This window comes from Sturnira hondurensis, unplaced genomic scaffold, assembly GCF_014824575.4.
Source record: "Sturnira hondurensis isolate 20B ecotype Veracruz unplaced genomic scaffold, ASM1482457v3 Scaffold0000780, whole genome shotgun sequence".
Taxonomy (NCBI): Eukaryota; Metazoa; Chordata; class Mammalia; order Chiroptera; family Phyllostomidae; genus Sturnira; species Sturnira hondurensis.
The window spans coordinates 19,052,819-19,071,937 of record NW_028073411.1 but is presented as its reverse complement, the minus strand read 5'-3'; the positions used below and the strand labels follow the sequence as shown (position 1 = coordinate 19,071,937).

At 62.1% G+C, this 19,119-nt stretch overlaps 3 protein-coding genes across 3 annotated transcripts; 1 reads left to right on the top strand and 2 right to left on the bottom strand.

Moving 5' to 3' along the window:
* Positions 1 to 1,272: 1,272 nt before the first annotated feature.
* Positions 1,273 to 2,764, bottom strand: ATP5ME (ATP synthase membrane subunit e). Its single transcript, XM_037047515.1, has 4 exons — positions 2,660 to 2,764; positions 2,263 to 2,317; positions 1,760 to 1,858; positions 1,273 to 1,347 (listed from the first exon to the last, which is right to left on the bottom strand). Exons 1-4 carry the CDS (start codon positions 2,693 to 2,695, stop codon positions 1,322 to 1,324), a joined length of 216 nt encoding a protein of 71 aa, XP_036903410.1. The 5' UTR covers positions 2,696 to 2,764; the 3' UTR covers positions 1,273 to 1,321.
* Positions 2,765 to 5,670: 2,906 nt separating this feature from the next.
* Positions 5,671 to 8,395, top strand: MYL5 (myosin light chain 5). Its single transcript, XM_037047500.1, has 7 exons — positions 5,671 to 5,689; positions 6,151 to 6,258; positions 6,420 to 6,495; positions 7,014 to 7,118; positions 7,477 to 7,555; positions 7,933 to 7,981; positions 8,275 to 8,395. The coding sequence occupies exons 1-7, from the start codon at positions 5,687 to 5,689 to the stop codon at positions 8,374 to 8,376; spliced, it is 522 nt and encodes a 173-aa protein (XP_036903395.1). The 5' UTR covers positions 5,671 to 5,686; the 3' UTR covers positions 8,377 to 8,395.
* On the bottom strand, positions 7,113 to 16,150 carry SLC49A3 (solute carrier family 49 member 3). The gene is made up of 10 exons (XM_037047487.1): positions 15,929 to 16,150; positions 13,006 to 13,164; positions 12,639 to 12,852; positions 12,448 to 12,524; positions 11,233 to 11,370; positions 10,983 to 11,099; positions 10,148 to 10,300; positions 9,803 to 9,960; positions 9,497 to 9,606; positions 7,113 to 9,065 (listed from the first exon to the last, which is right to left on the bottom strand). Exons 1-10 carry the CDS (start codon positions 16,061 to 16,063, stop codon positions 8,845 to 8,847), a joined length of 1,482 nt encoding a protein of 493 aa, XP_036903382.1. The 5' UTR covers positions 16,064 to 16,150; the 3' UTR covers positions 7,113 to 8,844.
* Positions 16,151 to 19,119: the final 2,969 nt, after the last annotated feature.

Below are 19,119 nucleotides of genomic sequence, written 5' to 3'. Positions count from 1 at the left end.
AAGCATGGGTGGGAACTCCGCACATGTACGTATGTGTATATGGGTAGACAGACGGATAGAGATGCTGTTTCCCATCTGTTTTAGAACCAATATATGACCAGAAATCTAGAATAAAATGCAAAGAACAAATCACCCTTCTTCTCTGTGGTAGAAATTACAGCCACGGCACATTTGCATACGACCAACCAGAAAGTTCTGGCTCGAAGACCAAAGCCTTGAGTAGGGCAGGATCAGATTTGAGTGAGCTGTGCAGAAATCATTTGTGATACAGGCTGTGTGTTGTTGCTGACAGACCCAGAGGTCAGGGCCGACCTCCCTCCAGTGCCTACAGGCTCCCCGGTCCCAGCCTCTGCCACAGGGGGTCCACTCACTGTAGCACCCCAAGCCTCCACTGGCTTCACGTCTGAGTTAGGAAGGAAGGCATAGTAAGCCCACACTGAGACAGGTACCGATTATCTGGCAAAAATTAGGGACTTTTACCTCTGAATGTATGCTCCTGTCCCCAACACTGGATGACAACTGCACAGCAAAGTCCTGGCAGCGAGGGTTTAGGTCAGCTGTTACAGAGCCTCCCCCCAGCTCCCAGCAGGGACTGGGTGAGGGTGAACACACCCCACAATGCCAGGCCTCACAGGAAAGAGCATTCATTTGCATCTCAGCAGTCAGTGACACCCGTGACTTGGTCCTGTGCCTGGAGCCTGGGCTCCCTCAGGTTCCCTGAAGAACTCGGCACCAGCTGACTGCTCACCTCACAGGTGTGCTCAAACCAGGGCTTTGAAGTGTGGGCATGTGGCTCCCCAGGTTCCCTTCCACTTGCACTATTCATTTTACAATAGACCTGACTGAGCCTTCAGGTTCTAGGGTGGAGCCCCCTGAACAGCTTACACAACACCCTGTCCTGGTCCTTGGGCCACATCCCCTCCCTGGGGCCAAGGGGAGGATCCACAAGGCAGGCTGGAGAGCCCTATCTCCACTGTGAGGCATCAGCATTACCCCCCACTTCTGCACTGCAGGCCCCCTGCCCTGCATGTCCAGTGTCTGGCCAAGGCCAGGAAGGGTGAAGGTCAAGTAGCACCACAATACCCAGCTGTGTCTGTTACAAACTACCCACTTTGGGGCTCCTACCTGGATGCCCCAGAGAACAGGGGATGGAGTTGCTGTGCTTCCCTCCCCTCCGCCAAATCCTGTCTGTGGTGGGTGACAATTCTTCTGAAACCTGGCCTGTCCCCACCCAGCACACACTAAGGACAGAAAAGGAGAACCAGAGCAGCACACGATACAGGAAGCTTTATTCATGCACACAGCTCAGACAAAGGCAGGCTCACTTCAGTATACTGTCGTCGCGGGCTGAAAGGTTGAAAGGAAACCTCCCGTTATTACCTGGTCAGGAAACTCAAAAGGAGTACTTCAATTATTTGTGTTAAACATTCCAGGTCTAGTTCCATGGAGCCCGACTATGCTCTGCTTAAACTGTTCTGGGCGGTCCTTTTCTATGCACACCAGAGGGACGAGTGTGTGGCTGCTGGTCCACTGCCTCTGAGAATGACTTGGACACCTCACATTCCCAGAGTTAACAGGGCCTAGGGACCTGGGCCTCATTAAAGGCAAGGTGTCCCATGTCCCCCCAGGACCACCCACTGGGCCAGTGTTGGGTGAAAGAAAAGTGGCCCCGCCCCACCACTGTGGGTCACTTGAAGCAAATGTTTATTCCTGAAGATACGAGTGGAGGGCAAATCTGTAGGGTTCAAAACACCAGTACCTTCTGCCAATTCTCTCTCAATCCGTTTGAGTTCATCCTGCTTCTTTTTCTCCTCCGCCGCAATTCGCCTTTCCTCCTCCGCCCGAGGTTTCAGATAACCTGGTCAGGGAAAGCACAAAGGGAGGCGCTTCCACTGAAATGCTGTGTAAAAGCAACTCGGTCCACACGCTGGACCTGGTTACCTTCAGGTCCAGCGTGAACCCCACGCGCGCCTGCCTTTACTTCTCCCTAACCTCGCCGGAGGTCAAGGCCTGCCAGGGCCCCCTCACCCGGGAGCACAGCAGGGTCCAGCAGGGTCTGGCAGAGTCCCGCAGGGTCCCGCCACCCAGAGCTCCTCCGACCCCGCCCCGCGTGCACTAGAGGTCAGCAGCCCCCGACTTTCAGTTCTCGGGCAAGGCCAACTAGGGCTGCTCCCGGCTACGCCTGCACCCGCCCTCCGCGCGCTTACTCCCCGGTTCACCGGACGGTACTGCGGGACACGAGCGAAGCCCGCGGTCACTCACTGTAGCGCTTGGCTCCATAGGCCACGCCGAGGAACAGGGCGGAGTAGCGGCCGAGCTGCGGGGAGAGGGCGGTCAGAGGTGGCGCGGCGGGAGGGGACCCAGGAGCCACCCACGGGGCGCGGTGGACAGAGAAGGGGAGTCGCACTGCGGTTTCGGGAATCCAGGACGCGGGGCCGGGAGGGACGGGGTCGCACTCGCGGGGACCCGGGCGCGGAATCGGGGACGCGGCGAGCGCGATGGACCGAGGAAGGCGTCGGGGGTGCGCGGCAGGGGTGAGCAATGGGGTAGCATCCGCGGGGTCGGGGTCGGGGTCGGGAGTCCCGGGCTCCGTAAGGTCGGACACGCGGGGACCCCGGCTAAGCCGAGGACCGAGAGGCGGCCAAGAACCCTAGTTCACCTTGATGAGCGGAGAAACCTGCACAGGCGGCACCATCTTGTCCGTGACCTTCGCACCGGAAGCACAATTCGAAGCGGAGGAGGACGTCTCGAGGCTTCCTAAAGCCTGAGTTACCAAAAAAATAAAAAAAAGGTACCGGAGAGAGAGCGCATGCGCCTTCAGCGCCCAGTGAGAGCGTCGTGGCACCCCTAGTGGCCAGAGGGGGAACGGCGCGCGCCCACGTTTGTTGCGTGTGACGTCACGGTGCGTGCACAAGGTGCGGGCGCGCGGCCAGTGTCCGGCTGTGCAGTGCTTTGCCGGTGAGGCGAGCCGGATGGCGGTGCGAGCGCTCGGGCGAAAAGGCTCCGCAGCACCTGTGGTCCTCGGGCCCAGTGGAGGACAAGGCGGGGCCCGCACCGCAGGCCCAACATTTGAGAAGTTTAAGTCGCGCTTACACGGTTCTCAGAGGGCGCTCTCCCCCGGCTCTGGTCACAGTGGGGCAGTCGGGAAGGAGCTCTGCCACACGACTGGAGTCAGCTTGGAGGACGGCCGGGGGCGGGGGGGGGCGGCGTCCTGCTCCCCTGGACAGGCCCCTGGCCCCCAGACCCCTCGGACTGTGCAGGCGGGTGGCCTGCAGTAGAGCCGGCTCCCTGGGTCTCACTGGCTCCTGCTCTCAGTACCCTGCAGTCCAAGCTCCTAGGTCCACCTCGGCCTGGGCCTTAGGGGCCACCGACCCCCAGATCTCACGTGTGGAAAGGAGGGGCGCACAGTCACACCGCAGGGCCTGGAGGAAACCATCTCGGCCGCCTGCCACCCTTTGGAGCAGCCCTCTGCCTCGCTCAACTCTGGTTAGCGCTGCTGAAGCCCGGCCAGGCCGGGCCTGGTGTGCGGAGGGGCCACCGGAAATGGGGCAGCAGTGGCCAGGCAGCCTCCCCACCTCTCCACCGCGCTGGTGCGTGGTGCCCACCTCATGGGGCTCGAGGCGTGGCGGGTTCACTGTCCACCCTTACAACCTGGAGCTGCTTTGGGAGAAGTTCCCTGAGAACCAGGGCTTGGAACTCATTAGGGTTCCCGCTCTGCTGAGGGGGCGCCCACTTCTTACTCATCACCAAACCCGTCAGTTTCAGAAGAGAACTGAACTGAACGTAAAGGGAACAAAATGCGGACACAGCTAGCCCAGTGAGTCTGTGGCAGTGGGGGCGGGGGGGGGGGGCGGGCAAAGGGCCACCTCCAGGGGCCTGGGCAGGAACTGCAGCCCAGACACTTTCTCCACAATCCCAGCTCTAGGCCTCCCAGCTGGAAAACCGTCTGCACAGTTTCCTGGGCCGGGGAGGAACTTGGAGGCTGATCCTCTAGGCTGGGGGGCCCTGGGTGGAGAGAGCAGCCTGGGGCAAGCCTCCTGGGCACCCTCTGGGCTCCCTGCGGGAGATGTTCTGCACTCTGACCCCGAATGGTACCAGATAAATTCCCCGTGCGGACAGGACAGACTGGGTGGCCGTGCTGGGAGCTCACACGCAGCATGCTGCCCTGGAGGAGTTGAGCAGATGACCTCAGGTGACAAACGTCTTTGTCCTCCCCTGAATTTTAAAATAAACCAGGCTCCTCAGCAACTGCTGCTTCCAGAATCAAAAATAAGTGTCTCTGGGGTGGAAGGCTGGACCAGAGTGCTGGTGGGGGAACACACACCGTTAGCTTCCACCAGGTGGAAGGTGGTGACCCCTGGGGACACACACAGCACCACCCAGGAAGGCCCCTGAAGCTGGGGGACACACATAGCCCAGGGCCCTTCCTGGGGTCTGCTGGTGGGGAGCTCCCACTTGGCTCAGGACACCAGGACTGCCTGCAGACACCCTGCACCTGTCAGAGCCAGTTGTCCATGTCGAATCCCGATACTCTCCCGGGAGCCGGGCTCCGAGGCTATCTTTAGTGCAGTGCTCAGACCCTGGCGGGCTCCAGGAACCCTCCCCAGGGGCTCTGCCAGCCCTCTGGCCTCCCCTTCAGAGGCCTGTGAGCACAGATTCCACATGCCTTCTGTGTAGGGGGCACTCCCCACTCCTGCTGGGGTCCTTCTAAGCCTAGCCAGACCCCACCCAGCTGGGGGCAAGAGAGGCCCCGTCCAAGGTGCAGGCCAGGCCCAGGTCCCCACCTCAGGCATGTGTTCTCTCTCTGGGAGTCCTCTAGGCAGAGCCGTCCCTCACCCCCACCCCTGCAGGTGGATCACACTTCCCCATTCCCTCAGAGGGCCTCTTGTCCCACACTCATCGAGTGTGCCTCTGGGGTCAGGGCCCCTGCCACAGCCACGGCAGAGGCAGAGATTCAGAGAGGCACCCACAGAGACAGTCCCCCATGACTGTAGCTGCAAAGACTGCACAGCACCCTCACCCCTGTCCACTGAGGGCTGCAGCTGCCACCCACCCCAACCAGGGGCCAGCACACCTGGCCTCTGACTTCATGGTGACAGGCACCCACAGGGCCACAGCACAGCGGGAAGGCCAGGCTGAGTGCTGGCTCTGGCTGGCCCCTCTGGCCCTCAGGCCCCTTCAATGTACCTGCAGTGGGGACGGAAGGGTGGCCCCAGCACCAGGTGGGGGGCCTGGGACCTCTCTGCCACCTAAGCAGGGAAGTGAGGGCACGCAGAATATACTTGAGGGGCACATGGTGACTGGCCACTAGGTCCACTTACAGGGACCTTGTGCAAATCTGGGAAAAGTGCCCCTTTTTTCTGGCTCCTGCAGCTCCCAGGCCCTCAGCCCACCTGCACATGGCCAGGGAGATGTACAGAGTCCAGGACAACAGGGGCCCTGAGTGGGAGGTGGTGGGAGGTGCCTGGGAAGTTGGGGGCCCCGTTGGGCAGGGCAGGATGGGGCGCCTGAGTCACTGCTGACTGCCACAGCTCACTCTGCAGTTATCTGGTCCCCTGGGGGGCCCTGAGCCTGTCCTTGTAGGGAGTGACAGCCAGCATGCAAGCCATCCTGGGGGACTGGGCAGGAGCTTAAGAGAGCCGACCTGGGCAGGAAGGGTACAGATCACCCCACCAGGCAGACCAGCATGGTGAGTGGGCACCAGGCAGGCAGCTGGGTGGGGTGTGTGAGTGACTGTGGGTGTGAGTGCGTGTGCCCGTGAGGGGAGTTTGTGCACATATGTGCAGGTGTGTGTGCACTGTGGGAAGGGGGACACCCCTGCCCCTTGGCTGCCCCAGCGACAGTCTGAGAGGGAGAGGCCTGGCCTTCACCTTAGTGGGATACCCAGAACAAGCCCACCCACCTGCTGGCCACTTGCAGTCCATTTGCTCCTTGGGCACCCAGCTGGCTCCTGGTTGGACTGCAGACCTAGCAGGGCAGAGTTCAAGGTGAACCCTGGGTGCTGTGTGATCAGGGTCTTCTCACCAAGCACTTGCAGCTGTCCTAGCCTGGGGACGCAGGACCCAGGTGCTGTGGCCCACCCATCCTCTGCATTAAGTCCCCCAAAACCACTGGGCTGGGGGACCCTGAGCCCCAGTGCTCTCATCACAGGCCAGCAGGAAGACCAAGAAGAAGGAGGGGGGTGCCCTCCGGGCCCAAAGGGCGTCCTCCAATGTCTTCTCCAACTTCGAGCAGACCCAGATCCAGGAGTTCAAGGAGGTGAGGCTCTGCTCCTGCCCAGCAGGCCCCCAACCCAGAAGTCCCTGTCCTGGGGGTGGGCCCTGGGAACCCTAAAGCAGGCAACCAAGAGACCTCATGTGGGCCTCACTCCAGGGCCAGTATAAACAGGTACCTCTGCTCACATGGGTGGCCTATTCCAGGCCTTCACACTGATGGATCAGAACCGAGATGGCTTCATTGACAAGGAGGACCTGAAAGACACCTACGCCTCCCTGGGTAGGTTCCCAGTGGGGCTGTCACAGCCCCCACCTCAGCTCTGGCCTGACAGCCCACAGGGTGTGACAGCTGAGCTGGCAGGGGTGTTGCTGGGGCACACAGGGAAGGGGGCGGCCTCTGCTCCCCACCTGCAACATGCTTTTCTCAGCCTGAGGAGGTCCTGCCTTTGCAGCCAGGGGGACAGGCTGGCTTCTACCTGGGGGGATTTGCACAGACCCACCTTCCCTCTGGGCCCCACTGATGCCCAGGTAAACAGGACACAGACCCTTCCAGCTCCACATGGCCTCCTGTCCCCACTGCTGGCAGTCCGCCTGCTTGGAGCTCAGGGTTTGGGGTTCTGTTGACATGCAAAACCCACACCCAGCACACCTGGGCCAGGTGTCCCTGCATTGGCTGGCCTCCTGCCCCAGTCTCCCCACTTTGTTCTGGGGCCACCTGGAGAACGACGGAGATGGGCAGCCCTGTGGGGCACCTGCTGGCAGGGGCAGCCCTGCCCAGTGACCCTGCATCTACAACAGGCAAGATCAATGTCAAGGATGACGAGCTGGATGCCATGCTGAAGGAGGCCTCAGGGCCCATCAACTTCACCATGTTCCTGAACATGTTCGGCGAGAAGCTGAGTGGTGAGCCCTCTGGCCTTGGCCAGGCGCGTGTGTTTATTTAGAAATGCAGACATTCCTCATACAAGTCCGGATTTTCAGACCTCCTGAAAATCCCCAGGACCTTTCTGGGACCCACATGTGTGCGCCCCACACCTCACATACCCTTCCCCACTCTGCCCCAGCCCCACCCCCCTCTGCCTCTGCCCCCCTTCCCTGGGCATGTGCCCAGCCCTGGGCCTGGGCAGGACTCTGAGCACAGGCACCTAGGGCAGGGGCTGCAGAGTGCCAGGTGCTTGGGGTCAGGAGGGCCCTCTAGGCTGACAGCACAGGGTGGTGGGAGCACAGGTGGCCAGAGCAGGCCTAGAGTCTCTGTGAGCAGGTACGGACACTGAGGAGACCATCCTGAATGCCTTCAAGATGCTGGACCCCGAAAGCAAAGGCAGCGTGCACAAGGACTAGTGAGTGTGGCTCAGGATCCCAGGGCCCCAAGCCCATGCCCCACCCAGTTTCCCGCAGAATAACAAAGGGTAAACCTGTCCTGCCCCTGGGGCCAGTGCTGGGTCTGGGGCTCCCTGGGCCAAGCCCTGGGGGCAGTGTGTCTGCCTCCCATACCCTCAGTCTCCACCCCACAGGGACAGTGGCGCAAGCACATGCATGTGTGTGTGTGTGCGCCTGTGTGTTCGGAAAGGCTCCGTGAGCCCGCCTCCAGGCGCCCATACCCCCATAGACGGGTGTGCTATGAACTGCCCAGGTCACAGCTGCCCCCCCAGTCACAGTCCAGCTGTCCTTGCTGACCCCTCTTCAGGGCACCTAATTGGGCCTCTCTCATCCTCAGCATCAAACGGCTGCTCATGTCCCAGGCAGACAAGATGACTGCAGAGGAGGTTTGGCCCCTCGCCCCACCTGCTCTCTCTCCCACGGTCCCCAGGGCTCCAGGGGGCCGCTGGGAGGGTGCCCCAGCCCAGAAATGCTGCAGCGCTGCTACGGGAGGGGACACCCTGTGGCTGGGCCCCAGCTTGCCCCTCACTCTGCAGTGACCGCCCCTCCCCAAGTGTGGCAACAAGGCCAGAGCCAGCTAGATCTCAGGGCCTGTCACTCAACCTCAGGCTGCTGCCCTTAGGGACCCTTTGGCTTGTCCCCTCCTGCCTGAATCTGACCCCTAACACCCTGCATGCAGGTCGACCAGATGTTCCAGTTTGCGACCATCGACGCTGCAGGCAATCTGGACTATAAGGCGCTGAGCTATGTGCTCACCCATGGGGAGGAGAAAGAGGAGTGAGGGGTGTCCCCACCCCAACCTGGGCTGTGGCCAGTTCAATAAACCTGAATGCACAAACCTGCCTGCAAGTGTCTGTAGGGACAGGGACATGTCCACCTGGGGCAGCAGGGCCTGGGGGGCACATGCACCTCCAAGCCCTGCCTCTGCCATGCCCAGCCCCGCCTGGCCCCACCTGTCAGCGCCCAGGCTGAGGGTCTGCTCACTCGTGACCGAGGTTGAGAGAGGCTCTGGGAGGGACTCCTTCAAGAAAGGCTCCCCACACGTGTGCATTCTAGACGTCTAGGGCCCCCAGGAACCCCAGCCTATCCAGCTCCCCGTCGGCCACATCCCCACATGCCCCTGTGCTAGCCACTGCAGGTCTGCTGTGGCCACTGGGCCACCCTGCGGTGCCCAGGCTGGCAGTGGCTGTCACAACCCAGGTGACCAGAGCTCCAGTGCCCCCCACACCTCCAGGCCAGCTTCTCAGCCCTAGGAATGAGCTGCCGCAGGACTTCCTGCAGCTTCGGAGCTGTCAGGGCCCCCAGGGTGCCTGGGAGGGGCCTCAGGGAGGGTCTGCCACAGGGCTGCATTGTCCCCGCCACAAGGGCTGGCACTGGCCTCAGCTTGCAGGCGCCGGTATGAGGGGTGGGAGAAGAGCACCAAACAGCAGCTGAAGAGTGTGCACAGGCCGGCCATCAGCAGCGTGGACACTGGGGGGACACAGCCAGTTCTGCTGGAGCGCACCCACGAGCCCGGCCAACCCCACTCACTGGGAGCACAGGGTGACCCCCAGGACAGCACCACCTCTGGTCGCCATGCCCACTCCCACCTCTCCTGCTACCCCTCCCCCTCCCTCTGTCTGTCTGACCTCTTTTTCTCTTCCCAGTCTCACTTTAAAAATGACTCGTGCAGAGTTTAGAGGCTGGGCTTGGTGAGGGTCTCAGGGCTACTCCCACCAGGCTGAGCTGGGAAATTCTGTCTGTTCTAGCCCCTGACCCCCACCTCATGGGTGCCCAGCACCCAACCACCAAGGACAGCACTGGGGCAGGTGTGGGAGGTTCCCAAGGCTGGAGTGGGTGGGGACCCAGGCCTGGCCCTCGTCACCGGCACTCTCAGGGCTCCCATGGGCTGGGACACTCACCCTGCCAATCCAGGGAGTCCTGGTCCCCTTGGCAGGCTGAGAAGCCTGGCTTCACGCGGCGCACAGTCAGGGCAGTCAGCATCAGCATGATGAGCGCACCCTCCACCTGCCTGGGCAGCCACGAGGCCCTCAGCACAGCTGACGCCCCTGCCACCCCAATGCCAGGACTCTGGGCAGCGCGGGCCCACAGCAGGCGGCAAGAACATGCCAGCCTTGCCGGAGCAGGCAGGTCCCTGCAGTGTGGCCTGGGACGTGTGAGGGCAGGGTCGACGGGGTCCCGAGGGAGGCGGCAGGGGGCGCACTCACCCCAGTATGAAGACCAGGCCGGCAGCGGCGCCCTCCCCGACCGGGAAGGAGCACTCCACCGCCAGCTCCATGGCGATGGGCGCCACAGAGAAGCCGAAGAGCCCAAGCAGCGAGCAGATGGCGGCCAGTGCGATGGTCTGTCCCCGCAGCTGGGACACCTGGGCGAACAGTGCACCAGAGCGGCAGTCAGACATGCCCTCCAGGCTCCGTGCCAGCACCAGCGCTGGCTGGCTGAGGGGAGTGGGAGGTGCCCTGCCCAGGGCCCCTCACCCCCAGGGCACATCTGTTCTGGCCAGGCTGCCCACTACCCCCTGCCGAATGGTCTCAGCAGGAGGGGACACTCACCAGGGCAAAGGCCACGCAGACCAGAGAGGTCAGGCAGAAGCCAACCTTGACGGCTTCTGTGAAATGCCTGGTCCGGTCCACGTACAGGCCGAGGCCCAGTGCCCCCAGGATCCCAAACACAATGAAGAGAGCCCCACAGAGGCCCGCGAACTCCTAGAGGCAGCAAGGAGGCCCGGCAGCCATCATTGTCCATCCTTATGCACACACTGTTCCCAGGGAGAACATGGCACAGGGCCACTGAGCGCACTGAGGCCTGGGCAGGACCACAGGGCAGGTGGAGGGTGTGGGGTGGGGGGCCTACACCCCCCAGGAGGGGCCTCTTCCGGTGCCTCCCCCGCCCCAGGACTCAACCAGTGCTGAGGGAAGAGCCTGGTCACTGCACACGCCCCTTCACCCTTGAGCCCCCAAGGAGCCGGGAATGTCTGGGCCTGATGCCCACTCCCCAGGCCAATGCCAGACAACAGAGGGCACAGACAGGGCCACCGTGAGTAGGCGGAGGCCTGTCCTTCGGACCGTCTGGCATTGTGTCAGAGGGGTACCCTGCCCCGGAGTCCGCCTTGCTGGCCATCCTGCTCGGGCACTAGCACAGTGAAAGCCCTAGTGCCCGAGCAGGGCTGCCCTTCCCCTGGCCCCAGCCCACTGTCTGCAGGCCGCGTTGGGCACCTGACACTCTTTGTACACGGCAGCTCCACAGTGTGCGTAACAGGAGGCCACCCTGGCCAGGTGTGGGAACCCGGGGCTTGGGGAGGTCATGGGCCATGCCACAGCCACAGGTGGGAGCCGCAGAGGCAGCCAGCCTGCAGGTGGCAGCTTCCGAAGCCAGGTGGGCACTCACGTTGGAGTAGCCTTCCACACAGAGGACCTGCTGCAGGAGGACCGAGAAGCTGGAGAAGATACCGATGCCGCCCCCAAAGCACACAGCCAGGATGACGTAGGCCTTGTTCCTCAAGAGCTGGAGGGGAAGGGCCACTCAGCCCGGCAGCCCCACCCAGCAGGACAGGTGGGGAGAGCCCCACCCACTCCCTTCCACTCAGCCTCCTCCCAGGCCCCAGACCCTCCCCAGCCCCAGATCCCACAAAACGAACCAGCTTCAGCCCGTCCAGGAACTTCTCGGAGGTGGACTGGGCTGCTCCTGCAGAGGGCGGGGTGGGGGGCACACTCTCCCAGAGGCACGAGGTAGCCAGCAGGCAGGTGAGGCCGGCGGGAATCATGTAGACGCCCAGCTGGGGAGAGGGTGTTGCGTGCAGGTGTGTGTGTGTGCGTGCACACGCAGGCCCCAAGGATGCTGTGCTGGCTCCAGGGCAGCTCATCCGCCACCCCCAGGAGCCATGGTGGGCCTCAGTGAGCCATGGTGGCCCGCTCAGCTCTGCTGCACTGGAACCCCAGCTTGCGAAGTGCCACTGAAGGAGGACTCCACAGTGACAGCCCTGTCCCCTCCCACAGCTCCAGAGTCACCCACCCGATGGCCCTGGGGACCCCTTCTTCCTGCCTGTGAATCTCCCCAATGGCACCCATGGCACAGCTGGAAGCCCTTCATCCCTCACGGCACCTCAAACCCTCAGCCCAAGCCTGCCCCACCTCCGTGACTCCTCGGGTGCCCAGCCACACCCCCGTGTCCAGGGGGCGGTTCCAGACGGGACTGAGCCACCCTCCCACTGAGACGCCCGCAGAGCTTTCCCCAGCCAGCACCAGCCTGGACTGACCCTTCCTCCCGCCCTCCTCTAGTTCAGCACCCCCACAACCTGCCTCCACCTCCAGGCCTTTCTCTGCCTGTCCCTCATCTTGCCCTGCTCCCGCCTGCCCATACAAGCCCCCCTCCCGCCCTCCAGTCGCCTCCCACCTCACTGAGGCCTCCCCTGACAAAAAAAAAAAAAAAACTGCCTGGCACCGAGAAAGTGCCAGTTCTTGCACACTCAGAAAAGTCCTGCATGCACCCAGGGCACTGACCATCGTGGCCACAGCGGGGGGGGGGGGCACTGCACACTCACACACAGGTGTGGACTCACTCACGCACACTGGAACCCATCACATACACATGCACACATGTGNCGCGGGGGGGGGGGGGAGGCACTGCACACTCACACACAGGTGTGGACTCACTCACGCACACTGGAACCCATCACATACACATGCACACATGTGCACACACCACACACTACGCACATGTATACAACACGGGAACACATGTGCACACAACACAAAGCCGAATGCATGTGTGCGCACCACATGAAAACACAGGCTTTCTACATCACACACAACCTCGTGCACATGTAGGGGCTGCACCCCGTGAGCTCCCTCACCATTATGGGGATGTCATCCCCCTTCTTCACCAGGGCAGGAGACAGCACGTTGGCCACCAGGACACCCAGGGGGTTTGCTGCAGGGACAGACAGAGCCCAGGGTAGACTGGCCACAGGCGGAGCCCTCTGCCCTGCAGGAGCTGGGAGGGTGGAGGGGCTGGAGGAGACGGATGCCCCACTCCTTGACTCACCCATGGTGCCGATCATGTTGGCTGTGGCTCGCTGGTGCTCAGGGAACCACAAGGCGGCCACCTTGGCTGGAGAGAAGATGACCAGGGTCTGGGCCAGGGCACAGAGGCTCTGGCCACCCATGAGGAAGGCAAAAGGGTCCTGGACGCTGACAGGCATGCAGGGTATGGCACGGAGAACACTCCCAATGAAATTGAGCCATGCGCATAGGACGGTCTGTGGGAACAAGGTCAGGAGCTTGGTGGGCCAGCCCATGTCCATCCAGCTTGCCCAGGGACCCTGGCCTGGGGAGGGGACGATGGCTCTCCAGCCCACACCCGGGGGCCTCACCCCATCCCAGAACAGGCCGAGGCGTGGGGTCTGACTCACCGCCCAGCGGAGCCCAACTGAGTCCAGGACCCAAATGGCCACCAGGCCAGACGGGATGGACACCATAAAGTAGACCAGTGAGAGCCAGTTGACCTGATTGGTGGACAGACTGAAGTACTGGGCGATGGTGTCGGCCACCGGTGCAAAGCTGAGCCACAGCTGTGGGACACATGCTGGTGTCAGCCCAGGGGCCAGTGCCATAGGCACCGAAGCCACCTGCTATCCTGGGCTTGGCTGGCCGGCCTGGGGAAAGGAAGTGTCCTGCCATCCCATGGTGGCCAGGGTCTTCTCCTGGCCGCCCCCAAAGGCGGCTGCCAAGTGGACGGGCTGAGACCGCAGGCCTGGGGTGTGGACACTGCTGTCCTTTTGGGCTGGGTCCTGGGGGCAGAACGGGCTCACAGCCCAACAAGAGACTGTCGGACTGTCGGTCCCGCTGGGGCGGACCCACTGAGGAAAAGGCCTGAAGGCTGCCCGTGGGGTTGGACCTCATGTCCAGCGTGCTGTGTGGCAGACGGGTGTTGGGCGTGGCTAGAGTCCAGAGCCCACGGGTGTCGGGGTGGGGGAGCCAGCGGCCTTCGCCCCGAGTGCATGCATGGGCCAGGGAGACATGCGGTCAGGGTGACACTCAGTTCCTGTGGTGGACGCCCAGGTGGACAAAGGCAGGAGGCAGGGGGGACCAGAGCCACAGACGGGCAGAGCGAAGAGACCATGGGAGGGATGCGGGGAGTGGGAGACAGAGACAGCCCCAAAGACACCTCCAGGCTGTCTGCAAACTCGTTCCCAGGTGGAAACCCCCGGCCTGTGGGGTGGCCTTGCTCGAGCCCCACCCCCGACAGCAGATGAGTGTTGGGAGGTGTGAGCTGCCTAAAGCCTGAGACGTTCCCCAGCTGTAGGTGCCTTGGCACACACGGTCCTCCACTCAGCCGGCCTGCTGCAGGGAGAAGTGGGTGTGGCTGGGTCAGCCTGGAGTGCTTCCTGGAGGAAGTGAGACACCGTCTGGTCCCTGGAGGGTGGGTGGGACAAGAGAGAGGACTGCAGAGGGGAGGAGGGAGGTGGGCCAGTGTGGACCAGGCACTGTGTGTCACAAATCCAAGTTCCTGATCCTCCAGCACGAAGAGGGCCCTGGGGCTTGGCCCAGGCCACACCCTCTGCGGCCAGGACAGCAGATCCGGGCTTCCTGGCTGAGAGCTGTGACCACAGACCCTCGCATGACAGCGAGCTTTGGCATCAGCTGCCTTTTCTTTCTTTTTTAAAGGACAGAGCAGGGGACAGATCTGCCAGGGGACAAAAAGGGCTCCCGGGCAGGCCTGAAAGCCTTCCACCCAGCCCGACGCAGCTGAGAGAGCATGGGGTGTGTGTCTTCCACATCTGCCCTGGAGAGCGGGGCCCACCCCTCCTCACTGGCCTCAGGGCCCTCACTGGTCTCGCCCTCCTCCAATTCCTCCCCAGAGCCCATGGCCAGTGCAGCCGAGGCGGGCCCTGCTGCCAACTAGCTTGTCAGCACATGACTGCACGGCAGCCAGATGCTGCCTGACCAGTCCCTGCGGTTCTGTGGGAGGCTGGGGACTCGCCCCTGGGCTCCCCCGGCACAAGGGGAGGTGGGAAGTCAGGTGGCCCAGGGCAGCCCCATGGGCAGTGCCTCTGCAGCCTGACCTTCGAGCAGGCAGCCACGTGGCAGTCCGGGCAGGCAGGGCGGCTCCAAGCTCCTGACATCCTTCAGAACAGGTTCCTCAAGATGGCCATGGTTGCTGTGGCTTGTGAACTACTCTGAGTGGAGGTCAACTGAGTCCCTGCAGGCTCTCAGGAAACTCTTAGCTCTCCCTCAAAGAACATAAGTTAAGGGCCTTGCCCAGGATTAGCTGCCGCCAGAAATGACTTGGCATCCTCTCTGCAGAGTCGGGCAACTTCTCCTCCCCGGGCCTCTGCCCCCCCCCCCCCACTGTCCTACCAGGGCGACCTTCCTGCCTGCTGCCACCCCAGTGCCTCCCCTCCCTGCCCTCAGCTCAGGAAGCCCTCTGTGCCTCCTTTGCCTGCTTCGGACTCTCCCTCTGCCCGGCTCCGTCCACAGGTGCCCGTGTGATTGCATGTGGTTACTTTTTCTTGTTCATCTGTCTTGAGTGGATCTGGGTATTAGAGCTGCTGGAGGAACCTGGCAGGGTAGAACAAAGATTCTTTCCCCCCACACCCCACTCTGCTGGAATGCGTGCAGATGCCTGTTCGGGGGACCTGCCAATGGCCCAGCTGGGGTGTGAAAAAGGGTCACCCACTGAGCATGCCTGGATGTTCTGGGCCCTGGGCTCCAGGCTGAGTCCCTGGCAGCAGCAGGGACAGCTCTAGAACAGGTGTTGGAGTCACTGTGGACGGCGGCTGGGAAGCTGGGGAGGAGGCTGGTCGGTAAGGAAGGCCTTCTGAGGGACCTCAGAATCGAATCAGAATCGAATGGAATCCCAGGAGGGCACAGGTAGCCAAGGAGGGTCCCTGCCCTGGGCGGGAAGGGGGGCCAGGAGCTGGGTTGGGAAGGCCTGTCCCATGTGTGGGGTTTCTCAGAGGGGGCGGGCACATCCGGAGGGAGCCTCGCATCTGTCCACAGTGACTCCCACCCGGTCCTGTCGCAGGAGGGTGCGCTTTGGAAACCGCCTTCGTGCAGACGGGCAAATGGGCGTAGACACCAGCTCGCTCTCCCCTCCGCGGAGCCGCAGTCAGAAGGGGCTCCCGTCCAGGCACTCCGGCCCCTGCGTGGTGGCAGGACTCCCCTGCCCCTGGGATCCCACTGTCCCTTCCTGTCTCCGCAGAATCGAGCCCCGGAGCCGACGCGCGCCCGGGGCGCCCTGAGGCTCCCGAGGCGCCGGAAAGGGGCTCCGCGCGGCCCCCGCCCCGGCCCCGGCCCGCCCCGCCGCAGGAGAGCCGGGGCCCCCGCCGGTACCGTGGCGTTGGAGCAGCTGAGCAGACTGACCACCAGCAGGAAGACCCAGCGGCGCGCGTAGGCGTGGTAGGCGCCCAGCTCGCCCAGGGCCAGGGACTCCGAGGCCCACTGTGCTGCCCCCGTCGGCCCGGCCATCCTGCGCCCGCCGTCCGGCTTCTGGGGCGGTGCGTGGGCAGGGCCGCCCGCGGGGCGGGGCTCAGGATCGGTCTCCGCCCCAGGGTCAGGGGTCACAGCTCCGCCGAGTGGGAAAGGGACCCTTGGTGCAGCCAGCACTGCCCCGTCGGCCGCAGTGGGAGCGACACTCCCCACCCCCCACCCCACCCCCGGCAGGAGCCGGGCTTGGTCACGGCCGCGGTTTGGTTCCGGCTGAGGACACGCGCACTTGGGTGCGTGGGTGCAGAAGAGGGTGTGACTCTGCTCAGCAGGAAGGCCGCATTTCCCGAAGGGGTGGGAAAGATCCCCTTCGGCGCCTCTCAACCCCAATTCCGTACAGGTCCCAGAGGCCAGCCTGGAAGAGGCGGCTGCGGTCGGGTTTCAAAGAGCGCGGGACGGAGGAAGCAGGAACCCCGGCAGAGGTGCCGCTGGACCTGGGCCAGCGGGGGTGAGGGTGGTTCTTATCTGCAAATCACCGCTGAGGAAACCGCAGAGGGGAGAGTCGGGTTTCTGTTTGTTCCAGAGACCCGAGGCCTGGAAGGAAGAAAGGGACTGTCTCTCCTCCAGCGTCGTCCTCGTCGTCGTCGTCCCCCCCCCCCCCCGCAGTCCACCAAGGACCTGTCTCCCTACTGACCCAGCGCGACTCTTCCCGAAGTCGCCTGTGGTGTCCCTGGGGCCCCGCGCTTCCGTTAGGAAGCCGCGTGCTCACCACTCCTGGGACCGACCGTCCTGCTCCACCGCTGGGCCTGTCCCCAGCCTGGGGCCCTTCCACGGATCAGGCAGCTCAGCGAGGGCCGGAGCACTTCAGCAACACGAGCATCCACGGCATCCACGGCATCCGTGTACACCAGCCACGGGATGTGGAAACCACCGCCAAAGACATGTGTCGTTTACAGTTAATTCAGAGAAAGTTACATTCTTGTGCATAAAGTTAGCAAAATGTACACAGCACTCAATGCTACAAATTACACAACAAACCCCTTAAAAATGGAGGCATACCGTGCTCATGGATGGCAGCATTCAGCAGGGTGAGACTGGGCAGCGGGTTTAAGACAATCCCTAGCAAGAGGGCTTTGCAAGCACAGAGTGGGAGAAAGCACACACATGCCGCACACCCCGCAAAGCACTGGTGCCATGAAGGTATGCAAAGGCCTCAAAACTGAACGGTAAAAAACAACAAGAAAAATGTCCTATTAGAAAATGGCCAAGCCCTGGCTGGTGTGGCTCAGTTGGGTGGAGCGTGGTCCTGTGAACCGAAGGAAGATTCACAGGCTTGGTTCACGGTCAGGACACACACCCAGGTTGTGGGTTCGATCCCCCGTCAGGGCATGTGTGACAAGGCAACCAGCTGATGTTTCTCCCTCACATCAATCTATCTCTCTTCCTCTCTCTCTAAAAAGCAATGAAAATATGTCCTTGGTGGGGATTTAAAAAAAAAAGAAAATGGGCAAGAGACATAAAGAGGTATGCCACCAAAGAGGATACCCAGACGGCACACAGTGACGCATGGCTACTGTCGTCAGCGTTCAGGAAAACGCCAGTCCAAACCCCGGCAAGGCATGGCCTAGTGCTCATCTGAACGGCTACAACAGAAGACAGTGGTGAGGCTGCAGGTGCTTTGCTCACTCACACAGTGCTGATAACACTGGGAAGTGTGGGAAGTAAAACTCTTAAAACTCACACAATGTGGAAGGTGTATTCACTTGGGAACAGTGACTTCTTTTATTCTTAGTGGGACTGTTCCGTTTCAATCTGGACGAGTGTCTGCAACGTAAGCATGCAAGCTGTTCAAGCTTGGAATGCAGGTCAGACACCGTCCACGGAAGGCACACCTGTGCCCCAAGCCCATGTGTGGCGTCCTGAGGTCTGTTTGTGGTCTCCCCACGAAAACCACCCGCGCCGTGTTCTTCCAGCTATCGCTGAAGTCTTGTTTGCAGTACCACTCAGCACGCAGTCATGGCTCAATCTGTTCCAGTTCTTTGCCTCCTTTTTACCAAACATAGACTCCCGTCAGCCTCCCAGACAAAGGAGCACCCTCTGAGGCTTGGTCGGGCTAGTGTGTCTTTTCTAAACACCATTTGTTCCAAACAAAGCCACTGAGAGCCATCCATGTGCCAGGGCTGGTGCAGAGGCACCTTGGTCGTCGGGGAGGGAGCCTCACCTCACATGTGAGGTGGTGGAGCCATCCTGCTTGTTGATTTTCATGCATGTTTTATCTGCTCCGGTCAAGAGTGTCAGTGATGTGGGGGCGGAAGCCAGGTGTGTCCTTCCCTGCATGCCTGGAAGCTGCATGTGGCTGAGGACAGCAGAGGAGTGGGGAGTGTCAGGTGACCCTCTGCCTCTCACCCCTGCGTCCCCCACATGCTGCCTGGCAGGTTCTCCACAGGTGACCCACTCCCCCCACGCACGTCCTGGGCCCCAGCCTCCTGGACCCGATCCCAGGAGGCACCCCAGACTCCCGGTGTTCAGGCTGTCCTTCGTGTCTGCTCGTGCCACTTGCCTCCCGGTCACCACTCCTGACAGCCCACACACCCAACACTGCCCACGGCAGGAAGCTGAGTCAGCAGGTTAGAATCTGGATTCTCAGGCTCCTCAAAATGACATGTGACTCCCGCCTTCTCCCTATAGAAGCTCACAGCGACTGGCCCACCAAAAGCAGTTTGCGTGGGCAGCAGGCAGCCAAGAAGACGGCTCTGCTCACAGTGGTCTGCTCTCCCCGCCAGAGGGAAGCCCTTGGGGTCGCCCCACTCTGCCTCCCTCCAGCGTAGCTGGGGAAAGACCGTCACAGGGGCTCACACACACCCCAAGGTTGTGGCAACAAGTACCTGGGACAACCTGGGACACAGATTGCTGGCCCAGCTTCTCCCATCTACAACCCCACGGTCCCATTCCATCCCTACTGCTCAGACCTATTCAGCCTGCAAGTGTGTAGGCTGACTTCTGTGAGTGTGTGAGTGTGTGTGTGACATGGGTATGGGATGAGGATTCTCTGGGGTGCGTGTCTGTGAGAGAGCAAACAAGTGAGGGGGCGGAAGGGG